Source organism: Phodopus roborovskii, unplaced genomic scaffold (genome assembly GCF_943737965.1).
Source record: "Phodopus roborovskii unplaced genomic scaffold, PHOROB, whole genome shotgun sequence".
Classification (NCBI taxonomy): Eukaryota; Metazoa; Chordata; class Mammalia; order Rodentia; family Cricetidae; genus Phodopus; species Phodopus roborovskii.
Window position 1 is genome coordinate 13,944,193 of NW_026126525.1, and position 15,660 is coordinate 13,959,852.

The 15,660-nt window shown below is 42.5% G+C and overlaps 1 protein-coding gene across 1 annotated transcript in view; it reads left to right on the forward strand.

Annotated features, from left to right (window-relative positions):
• The first annotated feature begins 10,462 nt into the window (after window positions 1–10,462).
• The window catches only part of Adamts3 (ADAM metallopeptidase with thrombospondin type 1 motif 3), a 185,483-nt gene continuing 180,285 nt past the window's right edge, over window positions 10,463–15,660 (forward strand). The window contains exons 1-2 of the mRNA XM_051198590.1: window positions 10,463–11,192; window positions 12,327–12,354. Of these exons, the coding sequence (XP_051054547.1) occupies window positions 11,124–11,192; window positions 12,327–12,354 (97 nt within the window). The 5' untranslated portion in view covers window positions 10,463–11,123. The remainder of the gene's footprint in view (window positions 11,193–12,326; window positions 12,355–15,660) is intronic.

Sequence of the window (15,660 nt, forward strand, 5' to 3'; positions counted from 1 at the left end):
TAGTATCCCATATAAGTTTAAAACTAGAGAGTATTCTGCACACATCACACCATAAATTTGGTAAATGGATTTCAAGTGTGGTTAACAAACAAGGATAAGACTTCATGTCACCCTCTTTCATGCTTAGAGGTAGCTGGTAGGAGTGGGAAACACATGTTGTCTGAAAGGGACCAGGGGAAAAGTTGGTTTGGATTAGATGCTATCTTCACAGTTCTCACGGCTTTTCTGAAAGCTCCATTCATTGAGATAAATTGATGCTGCAAACCCAGATATTTTTATTACTTAGTCAGTAGAGCAGCCTGTGCTTTGCATGATGTGTAAGGTCATTGTTTTGCTTTCTCAGGCTTCCTGAGTAGAAAGGAGCTGTATTCTCACAGCACTATGGTAATTCAGAATGTTTTTTTTTTTTTTTAACTGACATTAATACATTGGTTGCTGCAGAAAACTGCTGAGAAGTCTCACTCTCTACACATGACTATTTTTGTCATTCCGAGTTTTCTCTGATTAAAATAAGGTTCTGTCACCCCTACCTTGTGTGTCCTTGTGTGCCGTCATGTGTAGGAACACACATGAACATGTTCATATGTGTAAGTGCAGGTGCATGAGTATGGAGGCCAGAGGACCTGGGGTGTAGTTCTCTCCTTCCACCTTATTCAAGACAGTCTTTTATTGGTTGCTGCTCTATATGCCAGGCTAGCTGGCCTGGAACTCCTGGGGATTCTCCTATTTCTATCTCCCATCTTATCAGGGGAGTACTGGGGTTTACAGAGCTGTGCTAGTGTTTAACTTTATATGAATACTGTAAACTTGAAGCCTCGGGCTGTGCAGCAAGCCCTTAAGACCTTGAGCCATCTCCCAGCCCTAAATTCTCTGTTCAAGGTTGCAAGCATTAAGGAAAAAATATTTAGTAGTTATCTGTATTAATACTCAGTAAATCTGCAGTATTCTCAAGAACAAACTACAGCATCTAAGTGCTGTTTGGGAGCCTAGTTTATGTTACTGAATTGGGCCTGGATTTCTTCTGAATAGTTTTGTTTAGACATTGATTAATAGTCCATTCAGCTTCTTTCTTGTGAGTAGTGGGCTTCTGCTTATGTATTTGGTTGACATTATCAACACATTACAAAACACATTTGAAAGAAACACATAGAAAGTAAGACATGGTCAGATCTTAGTAACAATGATTCCTTAAAACAGCTCTGGTGCTGCTTCTCCCCACAGAAAGATTTTTTTGTTTTTGTTTTTTTATTTGTTTGGTTTTTTTTTTTACCTGAATTTCTAAAATTAACCCATGTTTCCCACCAACAGGAATTCAAAGTGGCCTGTATTAGGCTATAACCCAGGATGGAGTGGTTTCAGGTAAGTGAGCAGCAGAGTTAAAATAATTAAACTTTTTCCTTAGAAAACCAGAAAGGATGAGGAGGGGGATGAGAAAGAGGAGGAAGAAGAGGAGGAAGGGGAGGGAGAAAGGAGAAGAGAGGAAATGAGAGAGACAGGAACAAAAGCATCAGTACAACGACTTGAAGAATACTAGAAAATTCATTTAAGAGTTATCTTTTTCTTCTCTTCACCTTCCCTATGCATGCATATTAAATGCACGTATTAATGGGGTTTGTTTTGTTTTTCTTAGAGGTAGCTGTGAACATTTATGGTTGCAAATGATCAAATCTGTCACTGAAGTGGTGTTAGATAGGCAAGGCAACTGGTATCTTTGAAATTAGCAAGAAACAGACTCTGTGACTCACATAAGCAATCAGCCAAGTTTGAAGAATAACACGAGGAAGTAAATCCAAACCCAACCAGATGCACCATTCTCTTAGCCAGTCTGAAGTCTTACAGTCCCTTAGTGCCAAGCAAGTGACAGTTTGGGATTACACTCACCACGAGACAAAATACATCTGGATTCTCCATCCATGATAGATGTTTGATTTTTCTCAGCAAATAATTTTTAAAGGCTATAAGTCTCAACTTAGCTCTCCTATTGTAGTGATAGTAATGGACGCTATGGGCCTGAACCAATATAATGCTTGGATTAAACACATTCAAGTTTATCATTCAGGATTTTACAAACATATAATTAAGTTGGTGTAGGCAGAAGTTTCTATCCCGCCTGCCAATTCCCAAATAACTGACAGAGAGACTCAATATTAGTTACAAATGTCTGGCCAATAGCTCAGGCTTATTACTAACTAGCCCTTACTTAATTTAAGTTAACCCATATTCCTTATTTATACTCTGCCACATTATCATGGCATGTTCATCTCCTGTTCTCTTTGCATCTAGCTGGCAACTCCAGATTCTATTCCTTCTTCCTTCCAGCATCATCCTAGTATGGCTCTCCTGCCTAACCTTATCCTGTTCAGCTATTGACCAGTCAGCTTCTTTATCAAACCAATCATTGTGACAAATCTTCACAGTGTACAAAAGGATTATTCCACAGCAGGATGGCCATCCATTGTTACTTTGCTTTATTTAATTCTAAAGCATCTCTAGTGCTGAGGTCTGGGGCTACAAGATATTCACCTCAGTTACTCATCTGTCTCCCTAGAATCTCCCATTCACTAAAATCCTGAGGGTAGCCTCCTTAGACTTGGGAAGCATGGGTCACCATGAAGATACTCTGTGTGTAATCTCTTCTGGATTGTGAAGCACAGGACCATGGGCTGTGACGCCCCTCAGGTATACCAGCAGCCCTCTCCTCCAACATGTGACTGGCCCAATGGACCTCCTCTTCCCAAAAGAACAGATAATAGCATTTACCTCTTCTGCCAGATCCACTTGCTTCCTCATCCTGAGTTTCTGGGCGAGAGTAATAAGAACTGTACATGGGGTACTTCTTTTTCTGCCAATTTGAAGCAACTTGGATCAGGCCTGGGTGGGGGAACAACCTTAAAGCTATAACATGAAACCCTAAATAACTACCAGTCACAGCAAAGAGGGTTGGTCTCCTACAGAATTTGGTCTTGATAAAGGTTATGCCTTCTGAATTTTAATAACATTTTTATTCTCATAGAGGATGAAAAATTCATTATTTTGTGTGATCAGAGAGATTTATGGGTGATCTTTATACATAAAACCTAAGACTTAAAGAGTTCTTATTAGATGATTATCCAAAAGCAGCCAGCTGGAGTGTACACTCAGTCTATATGGCCCAGAAACATAGGCTAGAATATTGTAATTCCTTAAGAATTGCATACACTTACTTGTATCAACAAAATGATTTTATAATTAATCTAAGTCCCTCACAATACGGTATTCACAGAGACTTTGTGTGTGTGTGTGTTTCAATAAAAGCAGCAATGGAATGTTCCTTTTGTTTTATAAATAACCTCAGTCAGTTCCTTGACTTAAACTTAGTCTGGGTGGACCGTTAATGGACTGGACAGAAAATTGTAGGGCAGTGTCTGGATCCAGTGCCACTCACTACCTAAGTGGTTCATAAGTGCAGCACCTGCAAGGACCTGCTGATTAGTCTTGTGAGCAACAAGCATTCCTGAAGGGATGGCAGATTGTAGACTGTGATGTGTTTTTAAACATTAATAATTAACAAATTATAAACTGGCTTTCTTAAGTGTTCACTGTGTAAAAAAGTACACAGCTCAGTGACTCAAAAAAAAAAAAAAAAAAAAAGAGTACAGTTTCCTAAATAATGTCAGAAACACTTTTCCAGACTCATTTCTTCACAGTTCTGAATTTTATGCTGATCATATATCATGGGTTTTTAGTAAAAAATCCGGAAAAACATTAGCTGTTATTCTAAGTAGTTCATGCTTGACTCTTAAAAATGTCAGGTGGTTCCTATTTTCTGCAATTATCTGTGAATAGTACATTCTCTGGTCCTGCCACTCAGGGTTTTCTGAAGAACGAGACATCAATGCTGGCTGTGAACTTGTTGGAATTAACCCCTAAACTCACCAAACCCAAATCTGCATGTATTAGGATAAAACCTCAGGGGAGTTTGGCTATTGCTGAGGGCTCTGTTTGACTGCCTTGTCCTTAAAGCTGTCTAAAGAGATGCCACCCTTTCTTCCACAGTAGCTTATGGGATCTGAATGGCTGGGAACTGCTTGGGTGCTTCCACTACCCCCCAGCCCCTCGAAGATCAACTGTTTATGTGCATCTAGCATTCCTTCTACTGTTGGGAAGAAAACCGCATAGTAAATGGTGACATGTGTTTTCAGGGCATGAGTATCACAAAGCAGGCCCCCAGTTCAAACGTTGGAACTCCTTTTGGGTGACCAAGGCAAAATTTGAGGATTAACTGAAGTTTATAGCTCAGTATTACTTCCTTATGCTGTAAATAATGTGAGTTCTTGATAGAAAGGACTTCAAACAGAGAATAAGTTATTTGCTACATATTTCCCCCGAATACATTTAAAAGCACCATCTTGTTGCTTGAGCCTTGGTTCTGTGCTGTTATACCAGTAATGAAAGTTTTGTTCTGAAATGTCTGTAAAGTGTAGGGAAACTTATTAGCTCTACACTTTCCCATCTGAACCAAGTACTTACCATGTAGCTTGCCAGAAAAGTGGTAGCTCTTGAATCCTTTGTTTAGTGTGGCCATAACAGAATTGACATGTAAGACCAAACATAAATCATAGAACCCTTATTCCCCCCTCCTCATTTTTATGTGACTCTTTGCTATTAAACAACCGAGGACAAGCAATGCTTTCCAGCTTAATTGCATCTGTTGTTATCTGGTTGAGAATATACAGATTAAAATATTTTAAGATTATGGTTCAAGGTTTGATTTGTTTTGGGTTTGTTCTTTCTGAAATGCTAAATGTTAAGATTATAAGTCTTGTTTTCCTCAGCAGAGACACTCTGCCAGTGATTGTTGATTCATAATTGATTTCCTTTTTTCTTCAGTGGATTGTGTTGCCCATCCTCTCTATGCTCACTATTCCTAGTCCTAGTCTAGAAAAAGTCAATTGCTATCCTAATGAATGTTTATAATATCTTGAGAACTTGAGGACTGTTGTTATATGAAAGTTGTTTTTATGAAATAAGTTTGGGGATGGCTTTCAACAACTCAGTGAGACATATTCATTGTTTCCCTCAACAAATAAATTAACCTGAAAATATCAACAGTAATAACAACAATAAAAATAAACAGAACTCTTCTGAATTTTAGGAAAACATTTCAAGACATTGGGTAAATGAGGCTTTGGAAAGGTAGTAAAATATGAACTGTAGTGTGATTATAGTGGGTGATGTTATGATAAAGCATGTCTCATGAAGCAGAACTTCTCTACTACACAGCTAGCTGTTGGGCAGAACACCCAGAAGACTCCTTGTCTGCCCTTGACAGCCTTGTCTTTATTCTAGTCTCAGAAATCCATAGGAAATTTCATTACAGAATTGTCTTTTTAAACAGAAACAGGCCTTACATGAAAAGGCTATATCACAGGTAATTTTAACAAGTCCTCCCAGACCATGTCATCTTGTTTTGACTTTATGTTATATGTCTAGGGCACTTGATTACATTTCTGATTTGTACATACTCACACTTACCTATGAAGGAATACTTAGGAGCAAAACATGTTAAGAGAATTTTCTTTTTCTTTTTTCCTTTTTTTTTTTAAATTAAGTTTCTTGAATCCAACTGAAAATTGTGATTTCTTCTGTAGTTTCTAAAGACAGATAATTTAAAAATTTTGGGATTTTGAGATACCTCCAAATGCTTTACAATATTGATTTGAGAATTACATGGGGGGGATTGGGGAGACATGTGGGTTTGTATATAGTTAGTTATTTGTAGCTGGTGAGTGACATAATTATTTATCATATATTTGTGCAATGATTTACTTATTATGGGGGAAGCACTATGCCATGTCTCTGACTTTGAATCCCTTCCTCTTCAGGAGGATAGGGCTACTAATTAATAGTTATAAATACACATCTGTATCCACCAGTATTCTGCTCCATTGGGTTCCTTGAACTATCAAGAAAACAGGGGCATCAATGCAAACAATTTGACAGTAATTTTAATTGTCTTTCTATTAACATAGTTTGTGGCAATTAGGTTGTGACGTTTACAAAGAACATTTGAAGGATTTTAATATTTTGATTTAAAAAAGAAAGAAAAAACTGGGGCTCTAGGAGGACTATGATCTTCCATTACCTCTTAGAATTTCCAAGGGGGGGGGAAACATTTAGAAGGCTTAAAGAAACAGAGGAAGACTTTGAAAACAAAGGAAGGTAGATAGTAATACTCGTTCCCATAACAGCTATATAGATATGAATAGCTAGTGACGTTAATTGTTATAGGAAATCATGTTAAGGGAGGGGAGACACATTTGGTGTAAGAAATAATTCCACTTGGGAAGAAGGAGGAAAGTCAAGGAACAGGAGAAATGAGCTTCTCTCTGGACTTGTTCCTTTGTGGAATCATTCTTCTAAAAGCAAACGATTAAGAAACCGCAGACTCTCAAATTTATCCTTGCAAGATACTGGGTTTCCTCTAAGGAAAAGACTTCAGGACAGTGTTGCTCAGCTGCCAGTGGGAGAATGGGTGGGATGACCTCACAGGGCTTTCCATCATTAGTTTCTTGATCGTTGTGTTCATACATTTTCCTGGGTTTTGGTTTTTGGAGTTTTCAAAGAGACTTCTGAAAATGTGTGTGAGAAGAGAAGCAAATTGGAAATGGCTTAATTATTTGTGCTGGAGAAAACACACTGCTTGTTTTACTTTACGTAGTAAGAAACAGTAAATAGCCACTCACTCCTTCACTAAGCAAATATTCCATCCCTGTGGGCTATGTACTGGGAGTTGGCCTCTGAGTAAGACAGTTCAACCTCCTAACTGCTAACCAATGCTGGTAATGCCTTGTTTAAAAATACATAACAAGTAATACATACATAGTGTGCACTGACCCATGAGTGAAAACTAAGTATTTTATTAGACAGAAGAAAGAGACTTAGGATGGATAACTCCTGCTGTGTGGGAGAGTTGCCCTCATCTCTGTGTTCTCATGCTTCGAGCCTTTGTTCTATGAGCACCCAGGAGGCAGGGTGAAGATAGCAGCTTTCACTGTCCTGGAGCAACAAGCCACATATACCTACTCTAATACTGCTATAGACTAGAGCCTCAGGACCTGGAACAGAGAGCTCTTCAGGAGGAAGGGGAAGTACCTCATGATAGAAATTGTTGGGAATTGGTGATGGAAAGTGAATTAGGCAGATATCAGTACCCAATGTACCTTGGGATTTGGAGGAAAACACAGACACAAACCTAGCCAGTTGTGCTGAAGTTACCTTCCAGTCTGTCCTTTGAACAACCATGAGTACTGAACTTCAGATTTCTTTGTCCAAAAATATGAGGCCTCTAACAATTATTATTTGGCCATAGTGAGATATATTAAAAGAGTTAGAAAAGTACATAGCAAGAAGAAAAAAACCCTAAAGAAATCATGAATTATAAATTGTATGTTGTAGGAAATATAAATTAGACAGAATTGGAAACTAATAATAATAATGCTTAAAACTGATAAATCATTCATTTCTGGAATTTCTGTTTAGTATTTTTCAAGCTGGGTTTGAAATCTTGAGAATCAAAGCCTGAGATAAAGGAGACTATGTTCATCTTGTAATTTAAAATTTAAAAGGGATGTCTAGTTTCATTTCTGTTGCTATGATAAAGTACCCTGACAAAAAGTAATATAGAAGAGAAAGTGCTTGTTTTAGTTCCCAAATTCAGGTTACATTCCACCGCAGTGGGAAAGAAAAGGGGCCAGAAACTTAAAACAACCAGCTGTGTCACATCCTTAGTTAAGAGAAGAGAGAAATCAATGTGTGTATGCGGACTTGGCTACTAGGTTTACCTTTGCCACCATTGCACAGTCTGGGACCCCATCCCAGGGAATGCTGCCACCCAAGGTGGGCCACATCTTCCCAAGTCAATTAAAACAAGGAAAAGAACCCACCCCACAGACATGCCCTAAGGCCAATTTTATCAAGATGGTATCTCTTCCCGGGTGACTGGTGACTTTAGGTTGTGTCAGATTGATAATTAAAAAGTAAACATCACAGGGGATGACAACTAAGACCAGGTGTCAGAAATCTCAAGAACCAAAACACAGCTTCACATTAGGCAGGGTAAAAAAGGTAATCTTCTGCTTGTGCATGTTCAGGGTGAGTAAAGTTCGATGCATCCCCCAATGGGATGGAAACCATGCTAGATATTGGTGAAACATAGGATTACTGCTGAAATTATTTATAAATGAGAAACATACTTTGAAAGAAAGCATACTCAAAATGCTTACTGATTCTGTGGTATAGATATATGCTCTCCTATATATAGTGCCCTTGGCCACTTGGACAGGAGAATGTGTGAGGATCAATATTATAGCTATAGCTGAGACTTTCGAAGTGGAGAGGATTAATTCCAGGCAGGCCAAAGAGGTCAGTTTGTGACAGGAATTCACCAACTCCAGAAAACTGTCCCTACACCTCATGCGACAGCAATTTAAATGTAAGCCCTTACCACATTCTAAAGGACATGTGAGACAGTTTATGGTAAAGTCATGTGACTTTCATGATGTCCTTAGGAAGTGGTAAATAAAGAAATGCATTTCATTTTCATTCTATGCCTATTTCACAAACTCCAGTTGGCTGATAGACTTCCCCCCAATGGATATGAACCAGGGACTTCAAAGCCCTGCCTTGGATTGTGTTGGGAGAACCTTGTTAAGGACAGTTCACATTAGAATCAGATAAATAAAGACCTTATGGCATGCACTTAAATCAGCATTTGTCAGAGTGAGGGTCATGACTCAGGAGGTTGTGAAACCTAGGGAGTCCCAATCAGAACTTAAAGAAAACACCAGAGCTGCTGTATGCAGAGGAGTGGAAAAACCAAATGAGTGACCATGTAAAACACACACACAGACACACAGACACACAGACACACAGACACACAGACACACACACACACACACACACACACACACACACACACACACACACACCATGGTCAAGGCCAGACTTTCTGAAACGTATTTTCCCGAAAGTTCCCTGAAATGCTTGTGTGACAAAAGTGGTTCAGTGACAAGTGTCTGAAGTTGCAAACTGATACACCACCACAGAAGCAGCATGGATAATAACATCCTTTGTCATCACTTCAGATCAGGGAGTTTTAGAGTGGAAACACCTCAGAGAGAAACCAAAAAGGAGTTCCAGGAGTTGCCAGTTAGACAGCTGTTGGGACGGGAAGGTTCTAGAGCCCAGGTCTGCTTGTACTTCCCCTTTCTTTTCTTTGCGTGTATACAATGGCCACATTTTAAATTTATGCAACATTGAGGCTTATTGGCTTTTAATGGATTGGACAACCTGGTGCAAAATTCAGGTATTCCTCCCTACACCTCAAGTCAAGGGCAGCCCACCACAATGCTGCAGGCTGGAGTTGAAAAGGAGAAAGTCAATTTAGAGGTACTTCAGTCTTTGAGGGTCTAATCCTACTTCTAAGCAGTAATTAACTAATTAACATAATACAACTAGATGAGGCCACTTTCCCAAAGGTTCCTGTAAATGTCCTCCCTTTATGATTTTGACAAGACAGAGCCAACACAGCACTGAGCACAGTGCAATTGTAAACTGGAGGAGAACCGTTCCTTTTAACTCTCCAGGGATAAACAATTATGAAGGCGCATAGCAAAAAAAAAAAAAAAAAAAAATAGCTATTTTGGCAGGATCGCCTCTTCAGGACTTGACTCCACTTTCTTATTTCCAGGTGAAGTCTCGAAAATTCCTCCTCAACCTGAGCCTTATTAGTCTCTGGTCTAATCCTGGGTGAGGGAGGTTCTTCAGGACAGGGAAACCTTCTCAGCACTCCATCCCGCGCCCCCATGACCACCCTGGTCTACCCCAGCGAGGTGGGTCTGGGATCCAGCAACTCTCGGGTCACCCTCCTTTCCTCCCAGAAAGCTGCAAACCGCAGAAGTCATTAGATAACTTAATCTGGGTATAAGCAAGAGACCCCGCGGCCTGTGTACTCTAGTGATAAACGGAAACATCCGGCTGAGTCAAGAAAGGGAACGCGGTATCTTTGAAAACTAATATAAACGAATAAAGCATAAACAAGAGCTTTGCGGAGAGAGTCCCCCCGCCCCCCACGCCCATCCAAGCGTGGGAGGGGATGAGTGTCTGGAGGGGAAAATCCTCCCACGTCCTTGGGCTTCTGTCGGGAGACTTTCCCCTGCCTGGCGGGGTTGGGGAGTGGAGTGGGAGGAGGGGGGATAGGGGAAGCTGGAGGAGGTGATTTTCTCCAGCCCAGGTCTGGTCCCCCCAGATCCTCCCCCTCCCTTCGCCAGTCGGGATGGGAGGCGCGCCGGGACCCTCCCACCCCTCGTCCCATCTCGGAGACCTGGGGGATGCGGGGTCCAGGCGGAGCTTTCGCAGCCCCGGGCCGGTGCGAGTCCTGACCCTACGCCGGGGGGCGCGGGCCCCGCGTGACGTGGGCGTGCGGCGGGAGGGGCCGCCTGGGGGAGGGGGGTGGCTCGGCCGCCTTATTAGCGCCCGGCGAGTCGCGGGCAGAAAGCAGACGGCCCGGGCCGCGAGCAACCAGAGAAGGCGAGCGGCCCACTCCTCCCTCCTCCTAGGCGGCCGCCTCCTCCCCTCGTCCTCCCGCCCCCACTGCGTGTGCGGCGGGGGCTCCGGGGCTCGCGCTGCCTCTTTCTCCCGCTCGCTGGGCTCCGGTTCCACTTCCCCCGGCCGCCGCGCTCCCGGGACCCGAGCAGTCTCCGTGCTTAGCCTCGGCGGCCCACGGTGCTCCTAGAGCCTCGCAAAAACAGCCCCGGGCAGAGAGTGGGACGCCCCGGTCCCTTCCCCCGCTTGGGTCTGCTTCTGCCCGGCTCGCAGCACCTTCTGGCTCCCGCACAGTCGGCTTGGGAGGACAGGGTGAGAAGGTGAAGTGGAAAGGACCGACAGGGCACGGGGCCAGGCGCACAGCTCACATTGCCTTTTCATTGAGCAAAGAAAGCCCAAGATTACTATTTTTTAAAAGCTCTGCAACCCCCCTTCCCCTTCTCCATTTTCTTTGAGCTTTTTAAAGGAAACTTATTTTGGGGTGGTTTGCGCTGGGGTAGCTGCTTTGCCCAGTAGTTGCGAAGTGCACTCGACTCGTGATGGTGTTCCTGTCACTTTGGTTGATAGCAGCCTCTCTGGTAGAGGTTAGGACGTCAGCTGATGGACAAGTAAGTGGAAAATAATAATAAAAAACTCAAACCCAACCTTTTCCCGACAGAGTTCCTCCCCCTCCGTTCCCTTCACTCTCCCATCCTCCTCTTGCCACCCTTCTGGGGGCATCTTCTGTGTTCCGAGGCGCGTGGAGGGTCGGGCGCTGCGCGGGGTTTGGGGGGCTAATTGCACGGGAGGTTGGGACAGTCCTTCCCCTGGGAGCCCGGGCTTATCACACCGGGGGCTTCCTTAGTCCGCGGCGACCAGGAGCAGTCCAAATGTCAGACTGCAGCCAGGTCGCATCCTAGTGGGGCCATCAGGCTGTCCTCTTTTGCGAGGGCGCTCCAGGCGCTCCGGTGAAGTTAGGGTTGCGGATTCCGGAGCCCAGAAGATCTCCCTTCTCCTGACTCCCTGTTTCTGCGGGTAGCCAGGGACAAGGGGTTCCAAGAAGTCTCCAGGCAGGACCCGGAGCTACCCAGCAGACACGTGTCCCGGGAGGACCGCGGCGAGGCTGCAGTTTGACAGTTGAAGAGGGCCGGGGACGTTTCCTGCCCTCGCCTTTTCCGCGGGCAGCCTAAGCTGGAGGCGGCTGCTGCCTCTTCCCCTCCCCCCTCCACACAACTCCTCCTCTTTTTAAAGCTAAATTGAGTGCAGCTCTGGTGCCTTTCTGCCCTGCCCCCACCCGGGGGAGACTCCAGGTGAAGCTGATGCTTCAGAAGAGTCTTTGAAGGAGGCTCAGACTGGCTAGCCTTTTGTAGTAAATCAAGTCATCTCTGAACCAGTGCGAATCTCAGGGCATGGTTTCTCTGTGAGTTTTTGTAGCCTCTCTGGTCTGGTGACCTAGTATTGGAGTTTTCCGAAGAGGCCATTGAGGGTCACTGTTTATTTTACTGGCTTCACAGATACTAAAATTAAAGCCGGCCAACAAGTCCTTTTCTCAAATAGTCATTGAATTGGCTCATGCTCCTGTCGCAGGAACCTTCTAGGAACTAAGGAAGGTTCAGCCTTCAGGCAGCGATTTCCAGTCTCTCTGGCTCCTCATTAACCAGCTCCCCGAAAAGCACTGATGGTAGAATTTTTAAACGGCACAGGGCGATAAGATTAAATCCAGTAACTGTTTCTTTTTCTCTCCACCCCCATCCCCCTTCTAGGCTGGTACTGAAGAAATGGTGCAAATAGGTAAGCCTCCTTCTCAGATGTCACCCTTACCCTAGCTGAGAGCGGGGAACAAAGTAAGCTGAGCGAAAAAATTGTTCCTGAAACTTTTCTAATTAGTGGTTAAAATAATTCGTAGTCTGGAACTGTTTCTACATTTCCGTGGGAAGGTCCTATTTTCCCCAGGGTAAATTATAGTGGTGTCAATATCTTCTCTAGTAGTTCGACTTCTCAAGCGTTAATTTATTACTGATTTGGTGAGAGCCATTGGTATGCACTGGGAGGGTTTTAGCGGAGCTGGAACACAAGAGATGCATAAAGTCAGTCAGACCATCAACTTGTGTAACTTAGGGGGACAGTTGTAGGAATGCCAGAAAGAAAGGGGAGACCATCAAGAAAGAATTCACGTTTCCCCCCCCCCCCTCAGGTTTGTCTGCTTTGTCTACACTCTTGGGTGATTTCTTTTATTTCACAAAAGTTATTTCATAAAATTATCTTCAAACATATAAGATACTATTAAGGCCTTTTTTTGCAAATAAAAATAAATACTCCAGTTATACCTGATGCAGTGGGGGCTATTAATTAACTCCCATTTTACCAGTGAGGAGACTAAAGTTCAGAGTATATGATTTGTAATAGGTTACTCCAAAACCAATTGTCATTTCTTGAAGTCGTTCATAATACTATGTTTTGTGTGCTCACATTGGAAAGCCAAGCTACGCAACACCCTATAAAACACATATTAAAAATTATTATATCTGTATAGGGTGTTTGCCTGCCTATGTCTGTTTACATGTGTGCAGTGCCCAAGGAGGCCAGAAGAGGGCATCAGATCCCTTGAACTGGAGTTACAGATGGTTAGCCACCATCTGGGTACTGTGAATTGAACTGGGGTACTCTGAAAGAGCATCTAGTGCTCTTGGCCACTGTTGTAGTTATTTCTCTATTGCTGTGATGAGGCACCATGTTCAAGGCCACTTTGGGGCTTATATTTTCAGAGGGTTAGAGCCCAATATCATCATAGCCAGATGACATGGCCATGGTAGCAGGCAGACAGGTGTGATGCTGGAGCAGTAACGGAGGGCTCACATCCTGAGACATAGCCACAAGGAAGAAAGAAAGTATCTGGGAATAGCGTGAGTCTTTTGAAACCAAAACCCACCTCTAGTGACACACCTTCTCCAACAAAGCCCTTCTCCCAATCCTTCCCAAACATTTCCACAAACTAGGGACAGAATATTCAAGTATATGAATCTACAGGGGACATTCTTATTCAAACCACCACACTATCTATGAGAACACATTTTATTTAAATTACTTTAAAAGGTAGTCTTAGTTTTGGCAGAACATTCCTTACTGTGAACTTTGTATTTTCAAAGTGACAGTGTGAAATCTGTTTGTCGAGACAGGGTTTCACATAGCTCAGGGTTGGCTTGGAACTCACTAGGTAGGCAAGAGTGTCCTTGAACTTCTGATCCAAGTGTTGGGATTAGAGGTGTCTGCTGTCACACCAGGCTGTAAAGTCATTTTTATTTTAAGAGAAAGTTGCCTGTATTGCTGCAAACTTAGTTACAAGTAATTAAGTAATTGACAACTTACCAAATGCTCTGTGTTAATTGCTTGATATGTATTATCTGGTCTGATTCTCACAGTCTCGGGATGGGCTAGGTGTGTCTATTAAGGAGACAGGAAATTTTCATTGCAGTTCCAGATGCCTATTGCAGTGCACAGTGAGGTCCATGCTTGTTAACTAATGGGTGAAGCCAAGATTCAGGCCCAGAGCTGTGTACGGATGTCCTCCGACTTAGGATGAGATGATGTTTCCATTATGAATTGGAAATATCGTAAGTCACAAAATGCATTTAATACACCCAACTTAGGGAACAGAGAAGCCTGGCTGCAAGTGCAGCTGTTGAGTATTGGTGTGAATTGCTGATGGAGGATGGAGGCAGCTGCCTTGTCTTGATGCTGCAGCTTCAGGTGTGAGCATGGTAGCTCTGTTAGTGCTGTTTTTGGAAGCATCAAAATTCAAAGTTGTACAGTTTCTCTTCAGTCCATTTCACTTTTGTAATCCGTGGAGCTGTGAATCATCTATAGGTGCTGCATCCATGCATGGAAGCACTATGCAACTCTGCTTGGGGCTTAGTGGTGTGAGTCTACTCCCCAGCATTAGAGTGTAAGTGGCAAGGTTAGCATAGAAGGGAGAAAGGCGGCCTAGAAAGCACTGCAAACTGTCTGAGAAGAGGCATTAGCTTTGTGGTGATTGACTGCACTCAGCCATCTGTCTATCTTTTTAAAGGGGGGAAGAAAACCAAAATAAAACAACAAAGCCTGAAACCCCAAGTAGGAAAAAGAACAGTCTTTTTAATTATTTATTTCATTGGATGGTCTGGCAATTCAGTATGTAATTAAAAAGGTGTTTTAAGATGGCCCATTCATTATTCCAACACATTTTATTCACATATAATAGCACTTGTTGCTCTGATGAAGTCTGGAGAATCAGGATGCTCTCGTGCAAGAGGCCTGGGACTGGCTTTGGTCCAGACCTTTTGTTGGTGTTGATTACCTCTGTAGTCCTTTATGCAGAAAAGATGTCAGTGCAGGTGTGCTTAAGGTTTAGCTTGAAGGTGATGAGTCAGCAGCCTGGCAGGGGCACTCTTGGTGATCTTAGGTTGTATTTCAGGAGATTTACAGCACTTGTTTCCCTACACCTGTTCTATAGGATTCCTCTTTGCTGTTGTCATTTTAGTTACCATACTCAAGTATAATGAAAACAAAAACAACATAAGAGATTTTGACCCCCTAGTCTTATACTGATGAAGTATAACCATCATTTATAGTCAATGAGTTGACTCTGGAGTTTTTGTTTTGTTTTTTAAGTTTAAGAAACTCTTATCTGTAGTAATGAATTCTTCTTTGCTGACTCCTTTCGGAAAGGGGCTTACAGCTTCAGTAAGGTGCACTTCTATGCATTTAACTGTTTTTTTTTTTTTTTCCCAATAGCCATTCATTTGAAAGGTTTTTATATGTAACACCTGGAGATACTGTTTGATTGATGATACATTAGGAATGACTAATCCAGTCTGATTTATGTATTTATTATTTATATCTATTGCATTATAAATTGGCTAGTGAAATTCCATAGCTCTGAATGGTTTCTGAGTATGTTTAAGGAAGAGATAAACATAATTTAGCAATAAACCACAAATGGTGGAGGAGACGAATTTGAGAGGAATTAAAGTTTCATATGCTAGCAGGATAGAGTATATTCAGTGTACAGCTTGCTGCTTCTTCTATGGTATGTACTAATGTATATGGATCAGTAAACAG